This window comes from Columba livia, chromosome 2 (genome assembly GCF_036013475.1).
Source record: "Columba livia isolate bColLiv1 breed racing homer chromosome 2, bColLiv1.pat.W.v2, whole genome shotgun sequence".
Lineage (NCBI taxonomy): Eukaryota > Metazoa > Chordata > Aves > Columbiformes > Columbidae > Columba > Columba livia.
In genome coordinates this window covers 54,639,603-54,660,402 of record NC_088603.1, presented here as the reverse complement: position 1 = coordinate 54,660,402, position 20,800 = coordinate 54,639,603, and the positions used below count along the sequence as shown (strand labels likewise).

The 20,800-nt window shown below is 40.5% G+C and overlaps 1 protein-coding gene across 4 annotated transcripts; it reads left to right on the top strand.

Annotated features, from left to right (window-relative positions):
* Positions 1 to 15,033: 15,033 nt before the first annotated feature.
* Positions 15,034 to 20,169, top strand: YAE1 (YAE1 maturation factor of ABCE1). 4 transcript variants are annotated; one of them, XM_065052004.1, is made up of 4 exons: positions 15,034 to 15,242; positions 16,332 to 16,646; positions 18,267 to 18,388; positions 18,794 to 20,169. In XM_065052004.1, exons 2-4 carry the CDS (start codon positions 16,530 to 16,532, stop codon positions 19,221 to 19,223), a joined length of 669 nt encoding a protein of 222 aa, XP_064908076.1. In that variant the 5' UTR covers positions 15,034 to 15,242; positions 16,332 to 16,529; the 3' UTR covers positions 19,224 to 20,169. The 4 variants fall into 4 exon arrangements, with proteins under 4 accessions (XP_064908076.1, XP_064908074.1, XP_005505138.1 ...); XM_065052002.1 differs by having other exon boundaries at positions 15,038 to 15,284; XM_005505081.3 differs by lacking the exon at positions 15,034 to 15,242 and adding an exon at positions 15,300 to 15,886.
* The last annotated feature ends 631 nt before the right edge of the window (positions 20,170 to 20,800 follow it).

Here is a 20,800-nt window from a genome sequence, read left to right as displayed (position 1 = left end):
TGACGTTCCCAAAACTGTTTCTAAGTGTTCACTCTTTTACAAGTTTTACAAATGTCCAATGCTTCAACACCTCTGTCCTTGATGAACTAGAATTCCCACTGAATCTTCTACTGGAGGAAATTATGCTATTTCTACAAACTGTAGTAGCTGAACACTGGCCAAGCAGAATAGCTGTTATACTCTATTTACAGACTTGTTTGTGTAGCAATGGTAGATTAAATAACATTTATGTAAGCACCCTATTAATGTGTTATTAAATCCTACTATATCCTATTGTTAATGTGAAACTGTCCCATTTTTACCCCTTGTGACTTTGCATATTTACCTCAGATGTAATTTTTGGAGTTCATTGTTAGCTTCCACTGCAGCTGGAGAGAACCTGACATCTTCGGTAGGCCAGTGTTCTCCTGGTGATGCTTGGACACTATATCAATTGGACAGCATGACAAGGCTTTTGATTTAGGTGTTCAAGAAGTGGCTTGAAGTTAGCCTGGGTAAACCTAAGCTTTGGTGTCCTTAGCTACTTAGAAGGCTACAGAGTATGAGAATTGGTATTTGATACTACTAGGTTCCTTAGATGTTTCCCTGGTATTCACTGCAGCTTCAACCTGTGGCCCTAACACAGCTACAGCTCACCACTCTACTCCCTCCAGAGAGGAGGAACATGCTTCTCTTTCAGTCTTTTCAGTCACTTCTCAGAGCCTTATCTGAGACAGACATTAAGATGAAGCAAGAGTGAGAGGGAGAAGGGATGAAGGGTGGGATCAAGACAGGCAAGCTCAGATTTGAGGCCTCAGGAAAAGACTTTGGAGAAAAAAGTTTTTTAGCTGAGAAATCTGATAAGCTTCACCTTTGGAGGTAGAGAATGTGCAGTGAAATCCTTCATATTGTATGCTTGTCTATACACTAGAGTAGTTTCTCCACTTCCAAAGCTTCAATAAATAATAGTAGTTCCTTAGCAAGAGCATTGCTTTTCAGAAAGTTATTCCATGTAAGTAGACTAATATTTATCTATTTCATCCATATTCTGACTATGACACCTACAGGCCAGAGGAGAGCTGTGCAAGAATGAAGATTATTTTTAGGAAATAAAAAAAGAAAACATACACTTGCCCATTCCATTGCAAGAAAACGTATGTATGTATGTATTTATGATGAGGAATACACCACTCATGTTACTGAGCTAATAACAGTACTAAATTAATATTATTTTCTTTTTTTTTTTTCTTCTCATTTAAAGGGGAGCAAACAACTGCTTTCCTAAATCTCTCCAAGGATATCTTTAAAAGCACAGCTGTAGATCGGTGAGAAAGACCTTTACAAATGGACTGTGTAATTCCTGAAAAGTCTATTCACTCTGAATAGCTACATTGTTCCATATAAGAATGCACGGGTATTAAAATATAGTGCTTTTCACCAATGGCTATTGGAAAATTATTGCCTGAAGACAATTGTGACAGTTTTTATCTTCCTCAAATTGAAAGAGGTGAGGAAAAAAAAGGAGTGTTTGTAACAGGGTAAGGAATGCTGTAATTTCTGTTTGCCACTGGGTCCCACGAAAACAATGAATTTGAGTTGCCTTGGGCTGGTGAGACATGGTGCCCAACCCAGCTGTGATTACAGCTTCAATAGTAACTCTATGAAATGAAAACTTGTTCAGAAGAGCTTGAACACATGGGAAGGGAGGAAAGGTGTCAATACAGAATCAAGAAATTGAAAAGACATGGTAAAATTTTACCTGCTGAAGGCCAGATACATCTTTTCAGAAACATCACCGTCTTTTCTTCTGTGAGCTCCTTAAACATGTCACATTACTGGGGAAACTACTTGGACAATACAGTAAATGTAAAAGCTAGAAGAGAAAATGTCAATTCTAATTAAGGCAAATCACTATCTGCTTTTCAGCTCTTAATAATGCACAGTATAGACATACCAGTGTCTTAATCATCAGAGATGCTGTCTATACTTCAGACACACCAACACTTTTGGTCTTTTTGTTGGGCATGGCAAAGCATCTGGTGTCTGTTTTCAAGGTTTCCAAATCTCCCAGTGTTTGCTGGCTTTGTCCCCTATTCTTCCTTTCATAGAACAGTTTCTGATTGTACCTAGGTACCCTGGAGTACTTCCCAATGGGAAAAACCATATCCTGCGTGAGAAAATAGGATGTTTACTTTAACCTACTCTGCGAAAGAAGTGGAGACTCCAGCCAAAGATCTATTTTTTTTTTTAGTGAATGACTTCTAATGACAATTTGCCATTAATATTGCCATTAACAATATCTTTCAGCTGAATCTACCATCTCCTCTGGTCACTCTGGATTTAATTCAGTTTACCAGAAAACAATTTTCCTCTCATAGCCTATACTGAGCTGTTGGTATCACTGCTTCCCGTTCTCCACTGTTAAACAAACTGCTGTGATGTAACTAATTCTTGTTTGCATTTTCTCTTTTTGAGACAATGGTCTATGCTCCCAAACTCAATTTATTGTAGCTTTCCTTCAGCATTATGTCTCAAGATATTTTGATTCATAGTTGAAGGAAGATAATTCAGTTAGCTTTGCGACAGAAACAGAAGTTAGTATTTTCGCATCATGGATTTGTCTAAGGCTATTCTTTTTATTCTCCCCGTATATATTTATGGACCTGTATTCATTACATTTTCATTTGACATTGCATGTAGAGAATATCTGATTATTAGCTGAATTTTGCAAGATTAACAGACCCAGAAATTTTTCATGCCACTTTCTACATCTGTACATGGAATGATTATCAGAGTATCTTATAGCAGGATGACCTTTTGCTGGAAATTTGTCAAAAGTTTTTCTGGTATCTACTGTAGGAAAACTCTTCCTTGAGGACATATAACTTAACTCCTGTTCATAAACCTTCAGCCATTAAAGACTCAAAATACTATTCCATTATCAGATTCTAAAATCTTTGTGTGCCTTTCCTATTCCAGGAAGGAATTCAAGAAGGCTCAGTGGCAGGGAGAGGGGAGGAGATCAACATCACCCAAACAAACAACACCATAATGTCAGTGTCCCTCCATGGAAAGCAGGGGCCAAGATTTGTTTTTCATACAAGAAGCCAGCTTGTGACACTGATCTCTGAAACACTCAACAGTGAGGACTGAACTTGGACACAGTCTACTGTTCCGAAGACGAGGGATTGAAAGCGCTAGGCAGATATTGCTGCTGCTTCTACTGCTCCTATATTATGCTTACGATACAATGTCAGGCACTTTGGGCTTCTCCCTGTAAATGTCTTGGGCAATGAGATTTTCATGGCTTGTTTAGAAGAAAAGAAGTCCTGCTACTAAAAAGGTTTTCTTGGAAAATGACCTTCTTTAGCTCTTTTCCTAACTTTAAATCCACAAATTCAAGACTAGGAAAACAGCAAGATATGCATTTTGGTTGAAGATCTTATCCCTAGAACCAAAATCCAGATCAGTTCAGGCTTTTCTCTCAAATTATTATTTGCAATAATAATCTGCTTTCTTTACCCTTAGCAATCACTTGTCCTTTGTGATGTTTAATATTGCTCAATTTCTTCTTTCACTTATCGAGCATCTCCATCATGCAGACACTCAAATCAAGGAATAAAAAAAAAAAAATCCTAAGAAATACTCTGACAAATAAAGACCATCTGGTGGGCATAAACATAAATGAGATGCGAACCAAAAATTTCAATAAACACTGAATCACCATCAATCTAGTATACATGCAAAGTCCCAAAACAACAGAATTATTTTGCAATGAGTAATGTCTTGCCAGTAGGGCACTATGCACAGTGTGATTAATTTTCACAGTCTAATGAGTTCCCCCACAAATAAAAAAAAACAAAAAAAACAAAAAAACAAACAGTCCAAATTTATTTTGCAGTATCAGTCTTAAATTTCACTCATTCATTTACTCTAAAGTACATTTGTTGTGATTTTTATCTGTGGCACTGTACTGGGAAATGCGTTTCATGTGCATACACAAATCGTTATTTTAGCTTCAGAATCTGTAAAGTTCCTTGCTTTCTGTTACAGAGCGGGGAAATGTATAAAGCAGGAAGACAGTGACATGGCTAAAGTCAGGACACTACTTCTGATCCAGCAAAGGAGGAGTAACACATCAATTACCCACAAAGATTTGAATGAAGCTTCTTTTTGTCACAGACATAAAATGCTGCTGAGCAACCCACACCTTGTAATTAAACATCGAGGGCTGGGCTGTGCCCTGCACTTGGCTGGGGCACAGGGGTTGAAATCCTGCCCACTGAGTCAACGGATTGTTGAATCAATGTCAGCAAAGCCAAAGATTCAGCCAAGGCCCATGCCTTGGTGTCACACACTGCTGCCCAAAAACAGGGTATGAGAGCTACTGAAGGGATGGCCTGGACAGCTTGCAAATCTGCTAACAGCTAGCTGAAGGCAAAGACATAATATCCTGTTACCTCCTGTGTACTCTCCTCTTAGGAGGAAGATTTAGAAACCAGTAGATAATCTGCCAGAGAAAAGATTTATTCTCACTTCAAGGAATCTTTTTTTTTTTCCCAAATACATGACGACTTATCTCCTGTTCTTCCATTTTGTCTTAATTTTAGTGACTGCAAAGAAAAATGTCAAAATCAAGAGTTTAAACCAAAGAAAGCTCACAAAATTCCCCTTACAAATGTATAGAGAATAAACAGGGGAATGGATATAAGTTCAGAAGCATTTCAAATTTCAGATAATTTAGTGATTGATATTTAATGAACATATGATACATGCTGTTACATTATTTAGTAGCAGAGTGTTCTTTTGCAGGACTTAAGGTTCTGTAGATATTTTTAAACTGTACCTTTTTTTTAAAAAAGGACTAAACACTTAGGAAACGTCCACTAAATGGAGCAGAATTTACCATCTACCTCACTTTCTTGATTGGGTTCAGCTACTTTGAATCTACTCACTCCTAACCAGGTAACAACTCAGAATCTAACCCCACTGTAGAAGTTGAGACTGTTGTTCTATTTAGCCAGACATAATGTGAAGTGTTAGGACTTTTTCTAAGTTCTCATGTGCAGAAGCCACAATAAACTTGCCCCATCCTGATGAATGGCTCTGCTCTCACCACTATGAAGTCCCCATGCTGGTGTGCTTTATAGCATTGATGAGGCATCTACTATGAAATCCCACTGGCAGATGCCCCAGATTTTTACCATGTTTTTCACACATTTTAGAAATGTGGTGAGCTGCAAGGGCAGCTAATTAATAGTTTATTGGTGGTTATCCTAGAGTCCATAATCATCTTCTTCCACTATACCATCCTTACCACAGCTGAGCTCTAAGGCTATGTGGTCCCCACAAGTAATATATGAATGTCAGAGAGAGATCTAGAGAAGGATTTGTCCAATGAACAGGACTAAGTTACCAGGATGCTGGGTTTGGGGGGAACTTTTCCCACACAGTCTGCACCATGCTAAAAAGAGTGTTACAAGGGTTGTGTGTTCAATGTTTACAAATATCTTCTGTTTCCCAATATGTCACCACATCCTTCCCCCGACATTTTTCCCCAAGAAACTGCATTAATGTGGAGGCTACGTTCCATGTACTGTGCTCCCTCATATCATTCTTCCTATACTCTACAGGCAATCTCTGTTTTTATTGCCTCAAGCGTGGCAAGATTTTACCAAATCTGCCTCCTTGCTCTCTTTATTTTACACCACAATAGTTCTCCTACTCTAATTTCAAACACTTTATAAGCCCCATTCTTGTGGAAGAACTGGTGGGTACCAGTGACCCTTCACCATTCGGGGCAACTAATTTTTCCTCTCATCATTGCCTAGATACTTGCACACTGCAAGTGACTCACACACATGCTCCCCAGTCTCTGATTAGAGCTGGTTGGGTCATTCCTACAAATCATGCATTACAGGAATTTTCATCCTTCAGTATTAAAATAAATTATTTATGTTCTTTAAAAAATGAGCTGGTTTATTGCTGCTGATTAAATAATATGCCTAAAATACATTGTTTGCAATATTTTTTGCCCATCAATCATTTCATGAATTATTCAGAAATATTTGTATTACACTGTCTCTGGTACTGGTTATTTGGAGTCAGGGAGGTAGATAAATATCCTCTTAACATATTCTCTCTCAGCACAGACATGGACTGGGAGATGGGGGAAGTGTTGTGGGTTGCTTGCTGTGGGCAATACCTAAAATTAAAAAAAAAACAAAAAACCAAACCAAAACAAAAAACACACAAACAAAACAAAAAGAAAACTAAGATTAGATGCTTGTGATTCTAACTACAGTGTGACTTCTTTCTTTCCCCTTCGTTTCAGAGAGGGAAGGTTCTGCAGTTCAGTAATGAATTTGCTGCACACCGAATTCAGACTGAATCTCCAGGAGAGGGACACAATGAATAGACCAGTAGGAAGAACTGAACACTGATGTCAATTAAACTGAAACCATGAAATAAATGAGGGGTTTCAGTGGCTGTTCTTCATAGCCACTTCAGTTTGGTATGCAAGGGAATGCTTCTGTTTTATTGCAATAGTAAATTTTACAGCACAGGGAGAGAGAGAATATTGGCATTTCAATCAGGGCAGCTTCACACACATGTGTGCAGCCCACTCAACCCTGTGTTGAAAGCTTTATGAAAGAAAGCCTGTAGGATATCCAAGAGATTACTTACAAGATTCTAAGGGATGGATTTTTACGAAATCCTTATAACACAGCCTGGTGCCCTTGCTGAAGTGAATTTGAAATGTGCCCCTGAGCTCCTCAGAGTCTGCACACAATGCTGGTAGGTATCAGGGTATACATGCATACCTGTATTTATTACAACCAGCAGACATAGGCTTTTTTCAGATACAAAGATAAGGTGTCAGTCTTTGAGATTTTAAAAAATCAATGGTGTTTGTAGTGGCTACTATTAATTTTCATTACCCCATCAGTCATTCAGGAAACAAGGTTTGTCTGTGTTGCTTTAGCTTCTGAAAAGAGAAAGCAGCCATTGCACAGGAATATGGGGGTAAAAGGGACAGGCAAAACAAGGTCTGACATTTTCAAATGATCACAGATTACACCATCTTATGCCTTAATATATGCTGAGAATTTTCTTGAGGAGCTAATATCGCATGAAGACAAAATGGAGTCCTCAGCACATTAGTAAAGTATTTATACACTACTTTTTTTCTTGCTAGAAAAAAAAGGGACCTATTCCACATGTGCTAATATGATTCTCAGAGGACCTGAAGATTCTCCTTGGCAAAATAATTAAATTGTAGTCTCTTTAATAAACTGGAAATGCCTTTACCAAAGTTTGTGATAAAGGGTGGTCCTCAGTAGAATACGATAGTTCACAAAAAGAAAAAAAAATCAGTTACATTATTTAGAAAAAGACCCTAAAATGTATAATTTTTATAAAGTTCTGGGAACAGACTTGACAGTTAATTTCAGTTTATACCATATTTAGAAGTAAGAGGAATAGACCCTGATACTAATATTCCACAGACACTTGATACTCTAAAACCTTACAATATGCAATGTGATCAGTTTGCAATTGATACATAATTAGAATTATAATACAGTTTCCATTTTGAGATTTATTTTCCAGCCCAGTTGAACTATCCAAACAAAGCTGTTGCAGAGAGATGCGTTTCTTAGAGGAATTGATATCTGTATGGGAGTTAGAAAGATAAATGAGTGGAATCTGGGTTCGGGAAGAAATAAAATGAAGTAGCCCATTTCTATAGAGAGCTTTTTTGCCACCTCTGTGCACAAATTGCCTCAAATCAGTTTCCCTTGCATTCCTTGTAACTTAAGAGTGCCTGTCACATTGCCATGGAATTTGATTCTCAGCCTTCAGGTGGTGTTGAATTAATTCTGATTTTGCTGTATAATTGCTGCGTAACTTGTAAAATTGTTTAGTCACAATTAGTCAGCTGATGCATTGAGTCAGTGGCAAAATCCAATACATGGTTTTGCTGAAGGTGTGACCTCATTTATTTCACAAAACGGGAGGGTGCTTCCTAGCTCTTTTTTTCTAGTTCTTTGAAGAACTTTAAAGCTTTTTATTGCTATTTAAAGTATGAGCCACGTCTGCCTGATGTAACCCACTGATCCACCCGTTACAGCTTTTGGATGAGCAAAGAAAGGCGGCTTCGGACCTTGAATGTATCATATGCTTACTCTAAAGTCAGGACCTGAGCTTGTAACATGACCACTGTTGGCTCAGTTTTCTTAAAGAGCTAGCAAGTCTTCTGCTGCTGAAAATTTGATGAGGACGTTCAACTTTTCTGTGATCCTGCACACTGAGAACTGCATTACCCTGAGTGCAAACCCACAGAAATCGATAACTACCTGAAAAGCAATGTGCTTCTCAGTGTACATCAGGGTGACAGATACAGACCACAATAATTCAATGAAAAAAGTACCTAATGTTACTTGTTTAGATGGTGGGTTAGCATTGGGTCAGATGACCTGCTCCTAAGCAAAATACTATGGCAAAGTATAGGCAGGTAACTGCATGTAAATGTATATAGTTAAGTCCTGTGAAATAAGTCTGGAGTAACTCTTAATAACATGCTCAGTATTTTCCAGACTAGTGAGTAATATTCAAGACATGTCACGTGCAATGGGTCATCATGTTTAAATGACAAATTCCCTGTTCTGTTAGCTGCATGGCACCTGCAGTTGCTATTGAAGGTGGCACCTTCCAGTGACACTGATGATAATTGCAGAAGATGAGCATATCTGTACTTGCAGGTCTGAGATGGTAACCCAGGGCAGTGGTAAGATCACATTCAAGGGCAGGCAGGAGAACAAATCCCTGAGCATTTAGCTACATGCCACCACCCAAGTGGCTAAAAAAGCCAACAGCATCCCAACGTGTATCAAGAATAGTGTGAACAGTAGGAATAGAGAAGTGATTGTCCCCTTGCACTCAGTGCTGGTGAGGCCCCACCTCAAATACCGTGTTCAGTTTTGGGCCCCTCACTATAGGAAAGACATGGAGGTGCTGGAGTGAGTTCAGAGAAGGGTGATGAGGCTGGCGAAGGGTCTGGAGCACAAGACTTACAAGGAGCAGTTGAGGGAACTGGGGCTATTTAGCCTGGAGAAAAGGAGGCTGAGGGGAGACCTTATAGCTGTCTGCAACTATCTGAAAGGAAGTTGTAGCATGGAGGATGTTGGTCTCTTCTCCCACGTAGCAGGTGATAGGATGAGAGGAAATGGCCTCAAGTTGCACCGATGAAGGTTCAGATTGGATATTAGGAAATATTTATTCATGGAAAGGGTTGTGAAGCAGTGGGACAGGCTTCCCAGGGAAGTGGTGGAGTCACCATCCCTGGAGTTGTTTAAAAGACATATGGATGAGGTTCTTAAGGACATGGTTCAGTGCTGGAGTTAGGTTATGGTTGGACTTGATAATCTTAAGGGTCTCTTCCAACCAAAATTATTCTATGACCTCCAGGTGGCTCAGAATAACTCAGAGCCAGAGCTGTAAGCAAAATGGTACTTGCTCTTCCAGCTTTGGTTAGGAAGATAGGACTGAGAATGGGAGAAAGAGGGGAGAGAGATGGGAAAGTCATTGCCCAGCTGCCCTGCCAAGGGCACCTCACCTGGCTGCAGCAGCAGTCACAAGGTAAAAATGAGCAAAAGAGGCATAAACATTTTGCCATACCCGAGAACATGCTGTCCTGGGCAATTGGTTTCTCTCATCCAGCAGGCCCTCCTCAGAGAGGTCGGGTAGCAGTTCACAGGTGACAGTGGCTCTGCAGGGGGCTGTAGCTCCCTGGGGGAGGGAGCCAGCCCCACCATATAGCTGGGTCCCCAGCGGCCCAGCCATGCCAGCTCACTTTCTTCCACAGCTGAGGATATCAATTGCCCAGCAGCCTTTGTGCTAAGCACAGCCAAACAACCAATTACACACAGCAGATATGGCATACATGCTGTACTGGAATTGTTCACAATCCACATGCAACACAAAAGCCACCATTTAACCATCCTTGTCATAACCTCCACCTTTCAGAGACTGTGCATTGTCACTGAAACAATTGTTTTCTCATGGTTTCAGGTGCCAAAGAAATCGCTGCACACCACAAGTTTTATGCCTTCTAGCAGCTCCATTCACTTCAGACAATTGGATCAGCATTGTACAGCTGCTATTCCTGCAGTTTTTCATCATTTGCCTGAGTTTATACAAGGGGTAAAACAGAGAAGGCAATTCGTCTCTTAACCAAAGGAAAAGAGCCGGCATTTCTCTCCCGTTGGAGCAACACAAGTGTGATATAAAGTCTGTGTGATTTGAATAGAGATGCAACTCACTGGAGAAATTCATATGCAGAACACAGCATTATCCTTGGACCAATTAAATTCACAATAATTATTTGTGTGTTATGATAGGTTATTATTCAAACAAAAAAGGCAGTTCTGCATCCAAAAATGTAACCAATAAGGTAGAAAAACCTTATTGAAGGATATCCGAGTCATGGAGTTACAGGGTCCTGATTGACTGATGACAAAAAACAGTCAGACTCGTCACTGATATTCAGTAGACACACAATTCAGCTACACAACTAAGACGTAGAATTTATTACATTTTCTTTTCCTTACTGACATAAACTTTTATGTTCATGTGGAATTTCAGACTGTAAAAAGCTCACTGTCAACAGATTGAAGACAATTAGCAATAATCTTTCTTTGCATCGCTGTTGTATATTCTGAAAATAATAGTCCCATACTACACTCTCTTCTGTCAGCATTAGTCTTGAACTGGAATGTTTGTACAGATCATTTTGATCTCAGCCATACCATCCTTTTTGCAATGTTTGGGTTGTTGAAGATCCAGAATGAAAATATGGACTCTGTCTGAGGACAAAAAATTTCACTCATTTGAGGAGCAAACCAAGGAAAATGACAGATGAGGGGGAGAACTGTGTTGGTGTTAATAAACTGTACCTGCTGCTCTGTTTAGTATGCAACAGTTCAGAGTACAGCTTTTCACACTGCAAGCCTGGCTTCCCCAGGGATGTTCAAAGCAAGCCTGGGGAAAGCAGGAAGGAAAAAAATACTGCTTCGCCTAACCACTTCCACTTATAATTCCATACAAGCCAAACTGCTGTCAGTTCATGGAATATCTAGGGAAGGGTTTTGGTGGTTTGTTTTTGGTTTGGTTTGGTTTGGTTTGGTTTGGTTTGGTTTGGTTTGGTTTGGTTTGTCTGGGAGTTTTTTGTGTTTTTCCTGTTTGCGTTTTTTTTTGGTTGGTTGGTTGGTTTGTTTGTTTGTTTTACCGGGATCCGAAATGGTAACAATTACACAAGAAGGAAAACTGCTCTGTTGTAACATCCAAGTGTCAAAGTTCTGTGCTTTGGTAATACAGAGCAAGGAAGAGGCAGAAAACTATTCTCTCCCTTGAAAACATTTGTGTGAGAAATAATAGCAAAATGGTTATTAAGATTCCTGTGGTGCTTTGAATTGAGAGTTAGACATTTACTGCTGATATATTCATGAATTTTTAGTTTCCATATTCTGCCATTTTTTTCTTACATTAAATGAGACATTTTGACCTAAAGTGTTGTGTAATTTTATCACGTTGTTAAATAAGAGAGAAATTATTACACAAAACCAGAGAAATTATTCCTGTGTATTACTTACCTTCTTCACAAGAGGGTGAAAGAGCTTTACTAGTAAATTGCCTTAATACCCTGAATGAGACATGTTACAGGAAAACACAGAAATGTTTATTACTGTGCCCTGGTAATAATCATTGATCCTCGAGGTTTATTTTAAGCCTCTTGTTTAATTTAGAGTTGCTGTAGTCTCCTGTGCTGTGAGCTGCAATATTTAAAACCTCATTAAGCCTATGACCTAGCTGTCAACCTGTTAGCTCACTGTTTCCTTCTCTGTGGTAGATCTGGAAGCAAAGGATTTAAGCACTGGAGGTCACCATATCATTGTTGCAACACCCAGCCAGAAGTACACAACCCCATCACCCCTTGCATGAAGGAAAAATGCACAGAGAGACAGATCAGGATAGAGTGTGTGAGTATGAGCATGTCTACCTTGTTGGTGTTGTAGGCAGTTCTACCAGTGCCCTCTCATTCACCATGTTCGAGGAAAACAGCCTGAAATCTGACCAGTCAGTAGAGAGGGATACCTGAAAAAGACCACAGACCAGACCTTAGGCAGAATACACACTTTGGGAGGAACTTACGGTTTAAGGCTCTTCAGAAACTTTGTGCCATGTTTGGTGACAATGCATATATTATCTTTATCAAATAGTGACTGTTTTCATTCTCCTCACATCTCAATAGCTTATTCTTTTCCACTGTGTTTTAGTCTTGTTTACTACAAAGATAAGTGACAGTGACTAAAGTGTTGATGAAATTAACCCAAATACCATTTAAGAGCTGTGATTTCTTAAAAGGATCATATTACTCCAAAAATTAGAGATAATGAAACATAGTTCTGTCAGTCCACGACAATAAGCACTGTATGGAGAATAATTTATGGAGTAAATAGTCCTCTGCCCTGGGCCTTCACAAGCCTTAGCTCAGCTCTGACAGACACAGCAGTACACAGCAACAGAAATTGTCCTAGGGAGAATGTGATCATCCTGCCACACAGAGTAGCCCGTAAGCAGCACAAGTCCTGGCTATGGTAATCAACCACCCTCCAAAGAAGCTTGAAATCTTGAGGGGTCTTTGTGCATTATGATGAAATCCATTGGCTGCTTCCGTCAGTTTGGGTTTGACACACTGATGACTTGAAAGACAAGAGTGTGTAATAATGACCTGAATGGGAGCAATGCTTTATGTGAAGGTGTAAATGAGCAGCTCATGCTACTATGTTCATATATTTTACTTTTGGCTGATGGCTTAATGGCATAACTTACCGCTAAGATGCAGCAGACAGAATTCCTTTGTAATGGTCTCCTGCGACCCTTTGGTAGTCCTAAATTCTGCATGACTGTGCACGCCCCCTCTGGAGCGTACTACAGGTGTGCAGGGAGTTACTACTCAGCCAAGCACCTTCATGGCTCAGAGGCACCTGTGGTATAGCAGATACCATAAGCCTAAAATTAGCCAGTTTCTAACCTTAGATATGGCAGTGACAAAATTACAACAGGTCACAAATCAACTACTCAGTTTTTCACATTTTCAGGTAAGTTTTCATTATTCTGCACAAAACACCAGAACTTGTTTGTAGCCTGTGAAATATAGTTCTTGTGGTTTGATCCTTTGGCATGTGTCATTACAAAGTGCCACCCTAGTATGCGGACACTGCTTTATTTAGAACACACACAGGTATGGAAAACGTCCACACACTGAGGCACTAAACCTCACCCTCAAGCGCTGCCAGCTGGCCTGTCAAAGTCAGGAGCATACAACTTGTCTTCAGGTTACACCTGTACTTCATACCCCAGCAATGCTGCTTTTGATATACAATATGATTCACTGAACTGTCCACCCAATACTAAAGACAAAGGGGTAGGAATATGAGATTCCTTCATTGTTTCTCATGGTTATAAGGATTTATCTTAAGCAAACATTTGTGTGGAATTATCAGGTTTAGTAAATGTAATACTGAGATGATAGTTTGAATTTGGGAGACACAGTGACCCTGAGGCATGACCTGTATATCTTTTCTAGAAGAGCAAGAGGCAGAGGGGTAATAAGCAAAGGGTTAACACACATTTCATAGCATCATTATGACCCATCATGAGGAGTCACGAGTTCCTGTCGCTAGAAGGCTTTTCTGTGACTGTGCATTTGTGTGTTCAGGCTATACTCAGCATTGTTGCTATTAAAAAAAAAAAAAAAGGGGTAGAGCTAGCTAAATAAGCCTTTATCAGACAGGAGGTGGAAGTGACAGAACCGGGCTAGGAAATCAGCAGTCATGGACACGTATAGTAACTACTGAGGAACAGATATATATGGTTCTGGCCATCCAGAGGCAGCAGTGTCATTTCACCCCCTGACACACAAGTTTCTAGACAGATTTGGGCTACTTGGCCACTCACACCTTGGCATGCAACCACCAGCGAGCATCCAAGAGGCACCCCGAGCAGGAGCACAGCCTGTCTCTGCAAAACAAGATGGACAAGGGGAATGAGAGTGCTGTGGCTGAGCGAGTCACAGCATGCAGCCATTCATCCCTCAGCACCCACAGTACGAGGACAGGCTCTCCTGTGTAGCCTCATCTAGGTGTTCCTGCTCCAGCAGAGGGATTGGACTAGATGATCTTCTGAGGTCCCTTCCAATCCCTAACATACTGTGATTCTGCTGTCATCTGTGTCCCTGCAGCCACCAGCCTTCCCTCGCACAGGATCTGGGACACCGGGCAGTCATGGGGGTGAATGCGGTACCCCGGCCAGCACAGTGAACAGGGAATTAGTCTCTCCAGACCGACAGCAAATGTGCTCCTGTCAGGGACCTGCAGAAGCACCCAGGACACAAGGGCGTTTACTGGAACAGGATTCAGCAACCTGGAGAAATACTGCTTGAATTTGGAGGTTGATTTATAGTATGTTTAAGAAGATTAAACAACTTTAAATTCATGCTCTTAAGCCAAACGCAGTACACACACACACAAAACCGTTATTTTCTGGGTTTATGTCAAAAGGGTATTACCATTTAATAGAAGCAAGCGATTAAATACTCTACTCCTCCTTCACATTAAAAATTATTATTATAATGCCTAAATCTTGTAGAGGACAGCCTGAGAGCACATCTGACACACAAGCACCTTGAGGATTCAGAAGCCAACAGGGCAGATTTTTTTTTTTTTTTTTTTAATTCCACAATTTATGACTGAAAAGAGGATGAAACCTCCACGCCTGGGAAACACGCTCCCTCTGGGTTGGCCTGAGGGCGCTGTGGAAGGGCGGGCTGAGGCAGCCACACGACCTCGCCCTGCCAAGTCGGGAGTGTGGCTCACAGAGACGACTCTCTCCCTCCCCCCACCACAGCCCGGGCTCCGCCAGTGACCTGCCCTCCTCGGCGGGCCGGAGGGCGCGGCCACCGAGTCCCGCCTCCTTGAGGAGGATGTGAGGCTGCGCCCACACTCAAGATGGCCGCCCACTTCCAATGCCTCAGACGGGCTTTGAAGCCACAGGGTTGCTGGTTAAGATGGCGGCCGTTTACCTGGGGCCTCCCCTGACCTTGCCCTCGCTCAACATGGCTGTCGCTCCGCTATTGCTTCCGAGAGCAGAGAAGCCAGTTTGCCCTCAGCCAATATGGCGGCTCCCAGTGAGCGGCGGCTGCTGTGAGGGGACGGAGTGGCGGCGGGGTCTGGGGGAACAGCGAGGCGAGTTGAGGGGAGGCTGCGCCTGCCGCCGGGACGGGGGAAAGAGGAAGGCTTCAAGCAGCGCAGCCACTTTTAGGGAAGCTGGGCGTCTGCCGGCCTGAGTAGCCGGCCCTGAAATGGCGGGTCGGGGCCTAGCCGGTGCCGTGGCGAGGGACCTGAGGGCTCGGCCGGGGTTTGGGCAGGGTGTGGGGACGGTGGAGTGCCCCTCTGCCCCCCTTCCGCGGGGAGGGAGCCTGCAGACTGCGGTGCTCCAGCCGGTTGTGTCCCGGGAAAGCGGCGTGGCCGAGCGCGGGGTGGGACCTGTGGCGCTCGGTTCCCCGGGAGCCGCTGGTGCTTCTGCAAGAAAACAGCGTTTGTGGGTTGTGAGAACTTAACCCTGCAATGGATCAGCTGTGAACGGCCTCTTAAAGCTTTCTTCAGTGGAAAAGATGAAACAATCCAGTTCTGTCTTCTTCCTTCTGCAGTAGAACTACATAATTTATTCAAAATACAAAGCGTTTCTGAAAGATGGACCCAGTTTGAAATCACTATATACAAATTCAACTATTGGCTTGATGTTGTCTGTACAGCAGGTGGAGAGAACGTGGAGCATTTATAAAAAGGTTGCTGGAACTTGATTACTCATTAAACCGTTTGTAAATTTTTGCGTAATGTGTTGCCATTGTGAAATTGGGTCCATCTTTTGGAAATACCCCGTGTAAAGGGCTATTTCTACTCAAGGTTTCTAAGATGTTTAAATATTTGGCATAACCAGGAAACTGAAAATCAAAGGTGAAAGTTCTTGCCAGTTATTGACTCTGCAGGCAGTTACCTGTGTGTATAACTTAATGCACCATATGGAGACTGTATGGGGCTGTTTGTCACCTTCTTTCAGAATCAAGTTGTAAAGTTTTTTTTGCTTAGTGTTCCTGTACTAGCAATATTTAGAAATCCTAATTAGATGTGCATATTCATGTCGGTGTCATAAGAAAGGAAGAAACTATTGTCTTAAATTGTCCTGGTAAATTACAGAATTGCTTTACCAATGATGATGTCTTCTCTTGACAGATGCACCCTGATGGTCAACAGCATCCATTTTCCATGCGGAAACAAATGTATGGGTTGAATAATCAGCTCCTGACATGACTTCTCATCAGAACTCACTTTTTTTTTTTGCCTAATCTGACACTTAGCCAGATGGACTTTTGATAGTTTCTCAGTGGTTTTTTTACTGCATAAACAGAGGTCACAGTCATCACTGCTGTTATGTCCTGGGTACAAGTTGCAGTCAGCCGATCCAGTGAGGATATATTTGACGAAGATGCAGATGAGATGTATGTACTACAGAAAGAATGGAACAACACCATGAAAAAAAGATTGAAGGTATTTCTGTAACAATGATTTAATAATCTTTTAAACTATTTGAGGTTTACTGATACATACATTGTTATACATATGGCTGATTTAAAGTGGCAAACTATGAGTTACTGCTTAAAAGTTATAGTGGCAGAGCTGCTTCTGGATGTCAGGAAAACTTAACAGGGGTTTACAGAGGCTCTATCATAGTAATCATCAGAGAAAAGTACTGTCTTACGAAGACATCGGCTCTTTCTGTACAACCATGTTCCTTTGTAAAAGGCAGTGCTAAATTCTGATGTCAGCTATTTGCTTCATACTTGTAGGCATACCACTAGTAGTTGTAGTGCAACACAGCTAAACAGCGCTAACAAAGAAATACGAGATGTTTGGGTTTCAAAGTAGAGTTCTTCATCAGTCAGATGGAAGATGTGTGACTCCATGTGGAACCACAATGGGATGTTGCAGTCTGGGTAGTTCTTTGGCTTATTTGTTCTCCTGGTGAAAAATGTATGTTAAGAAAGCTGGTTTCTACAGCCCTTCCTTCCCTGGAACTCTACAGGAACAAAACAAGTACATAAACCTAGGTTACTTCAACAGAAACATTATCATGCAGAGTGAGATCAGTGGGGCTTCTCTGCTTATGGGTGAGCAGCATTTGGCTGAGGAACATGAATGGAAGCTGTTGCGTAGGCTGTTGATGAGGAAAGGCATTACAACAGAGCTCTTGTATTATTCTCAAAAGAAAAGTTTCCTGCATTTGAGTCCCTTGGAAAGACTGATTTTCTTACAGGCCTGTTTAGTGTTCTTACACAAATCCCTCTGGTATTTTAGGAGTGGATAATGCAAAATCATAAAGTGTTACTGAGGTTAGAGCTGTATGTTTGGCAAAATAAAGACACATTCTTGTTCCTGGCTATTTCTCTAGCAAGGCCACCAGTTTTCTTCTCTCACGAGCAAATAGAAGTTTTCACTCTCCTGACTTGCTATTTTGGTGTGAAAAAAGTTAAGAATTATTCTACATTATATGGTTAGAATATATAGAAATTAATTTGCGTTACAATCACTAGCTGTTTCTTGCAGAATGCAATCACAATGTTACGTGTATTTATACGTGGCTCACTCCATCACCATCTTTTTTTTAGTATAACTCTTGAATTGAGTGAGATCTGGCAAACAGAAAACAAGGCCAAGTAATTCATTTTGTGAAAATGGGTAGATGGATTACAGACAGGAGGGTACCACTGTTAAAAGGAAGGCTTTACAGCTGTTGTTTTTTAGATGTCTAAAAATCTATATGTGGTATTCTTTAAGAAATTTTTCATAAAGGAGCTGGTCATCATAAAATCAAGCATGCTTTCCTGCAGTTTTGTCTTATTTTTTGATGTTTCTACAAATACTTGTTTTCTGACTTTCTGGGGATCTTTTAGGAAAGAACTGGATCTTACAGATCAGTAAATCTTAATGTACTGCAAAAAGCATGTTATGGGTTGGTAGTGGGGGAATAGCTGGGAGGGATGTTCAGATCTAGAAGCTGTAATTTAAGAGACTGAATGCTTGTTTAAACTTTTTTTTTTATTGTTATGAAATTGTCATAGGTCCAATTTTTCATCTTGTGAACAACCTGTTTCACTACTGTTATTATAGGAAGGCTATAGGGATGGCGTTGAGGCTGGAAAAGAACTTGCACTCCAGGAAGGCTTTAATCAAGGTTACAGACACGGTGCTGAGCTGATGGTTACATGTGGCCAGTTCAAAGGAACCCTGAAGTAGGTTACCATCACCTTAAGGTCATGTGCATGTGGAGGGTGTGTACAGAGGGAGCGTGCATGCAGTTTTTTATTTAGTTTATTTTTTTTTAAAAGTGCATTGTAAATCTGTCTAAAGTGAGCAACTGGAGAATTCTCATGCCTTGAATACAAAGGATTGCCTACCCAGGTGTAGAGTGATCATTCTTAAAAATCCTCCTTCAGTTGCTCTTCCAAAATTATCTGAATCTACATCTTTAAGCTTAATATTGAGTTCTACTGCTTGAATTTCCCAGAAAATGTGAATGAAACATATATATGTTTATATAGTATAAATATCTTGTCACATTGCTGTCTCTCTTCAACAATTGGAAGTATGTGGGGGTACACGTAATCACTTTGTTGTTGTTGTTTTTCACTTTTCAGTGCTCTCTTATCCTGGTGTCATTTTAATGGACATGATTCTGCTTTAAGTAAGATAAATAATCTCCTTGAAGTGGTTGGAAAGCATGAAGAAGATATGCTGAAATATCTGAATTCTACTGAACAACAGCCACATCTCGGACACATTTTAGATTCTGTTCAGGATATGGACCTTAATCACACAGCTCCAGCTGCGACAGAGTACGATGAAGTTGAAGCTGGAAAGCATGAAGGTGCTGGCAGCTCTGGTGAAAACATTTGTAGAAATAATGGTGATGTTGGTTCCTTGCAGTCTGAGTGCAGCAAGGCAAAACTCTGTACAGATCCTAAAGAGTCAACCCTTGCTTGGGTTAAAAGGCAGACTATTTGGTTAGTAGAGCAACTGGGTTTATCACTGGATATACTCCATCTTGTCCAGCAACTGGAACATTAGTTTTTCTGTTTGGTGTATTTAAAATTCTCAGCTGGATTGGATTCTCAGTTTGCAGACCACATACAGGCTGATGCATCACTTCAATTCAGGGAAATCTGATTTGGATACTTCCCAGTAGATGTAATTCTGTAAATCCTCGCAAAAACCTTCTTGCTTTTAAAGCTCTACAAAGATTTACTGAACTGTTCTGCATCAGAAGCTGATGTTTCATCCTCACTTTGTCTTTTGGCAGTAGTTTGGAAATGGAGTATGTCCCTTAAACAGCTCCTCTAAATACATACCTTCTAATATCTGAAACTCAAATGCCCAGTGCTATAGACAAGCTATTTTTTCAGAATAAGATGATGATGACCTGTCAACTCTATGCAAAACAGAACAGGATTTGCTGCTGATTTCTAGAGTGCTGTGACTCCCTCTAGTCACTATATAAAAACAAGAATTTTTCATCTTTTGTCAAATTCTTCATATTTTGTGTCTACTATGCAGTGCCCTTTAACAGTTTTTTCCTTTTCCTACAGTTCTATTCATTTCACTTTTACTGAAAACACACCATTGTCTTCAAATGCAGAATTATTGACAATGCCATTGTTCTAATGTTATACCATCTACTCTTACCCTGTTAGACCACACTGTACATGGTTCCAGTCTAACAAACTTCCTTGTGTTATTTTTGTATTTATTTTGCCAGGCCCTCTAGCCTGAACTTTCTTTCCCTCACTCCCATACTGTTTTTTCCAAACTCTTCAAGGAAGCCAGGATTATTCAGCTTATTTTAGAAACATGTTGTCAGCCACATATGCATATTTCTGACAACTTTGTATTTCTGTGTCAACCTTCCTTTTCCTGTTGTTTGCCTTAATTGTAGCTGCAAATTGCTCTGGTCAAGAGGTCTTTTCTTTGTTAATGCCTTTCTCTGTTTTACACTAATTAAACTGATTTACAGTAAGTTAGTGGTTTCCTTGTTTTAAGTTGCTTGTAACTTCATGTCTGAGACAAAGCAGGTCTAGGCAGAGAAAAACTGAAATTTTCAAAAGCTGGCTAAATTATGCTAAAAAAAAAAAAAAACCACAAATAATTTTTATACTTTGAGGCCAGAAAAAAAATCTAAGGTAAAAATTACTTATTCTTCAGAGACTGAGTTTACAATTTTGTTACTAAAGACTATTATCCTGCCATGGAGTTGGTAGATTTTAAGTTTGGCTACCATTCAGTACCACTGCAGTTAAGAGTCTCTTATTGAATCTGTTTCTGAAATAGTGGACAAGTAGGGCTGTCTGCATTAATTATGTATGTACAAAATTGTTTGAGCAATCTGCTTTTTCTCAATTTATTTAGCAGAACACTGACATGGATAAACATTACTTTTCTACAAGTGCATGTGTTATAGCCCATATCACATAGAGTAGAGAAAATTTTCTTCCATACTGTGGTAGGATATGGTGCAGACAAAAATAGAGGTTACTAGAGCAGTGTTAGACTTTCCAAACTTAGGAAGTTTAAAAATGCAAATTCTAGAGTACTACTCATGTATTTAATGGTGTGCAAAGAGGAAACTCCATTCACAAATGACTAAGTAG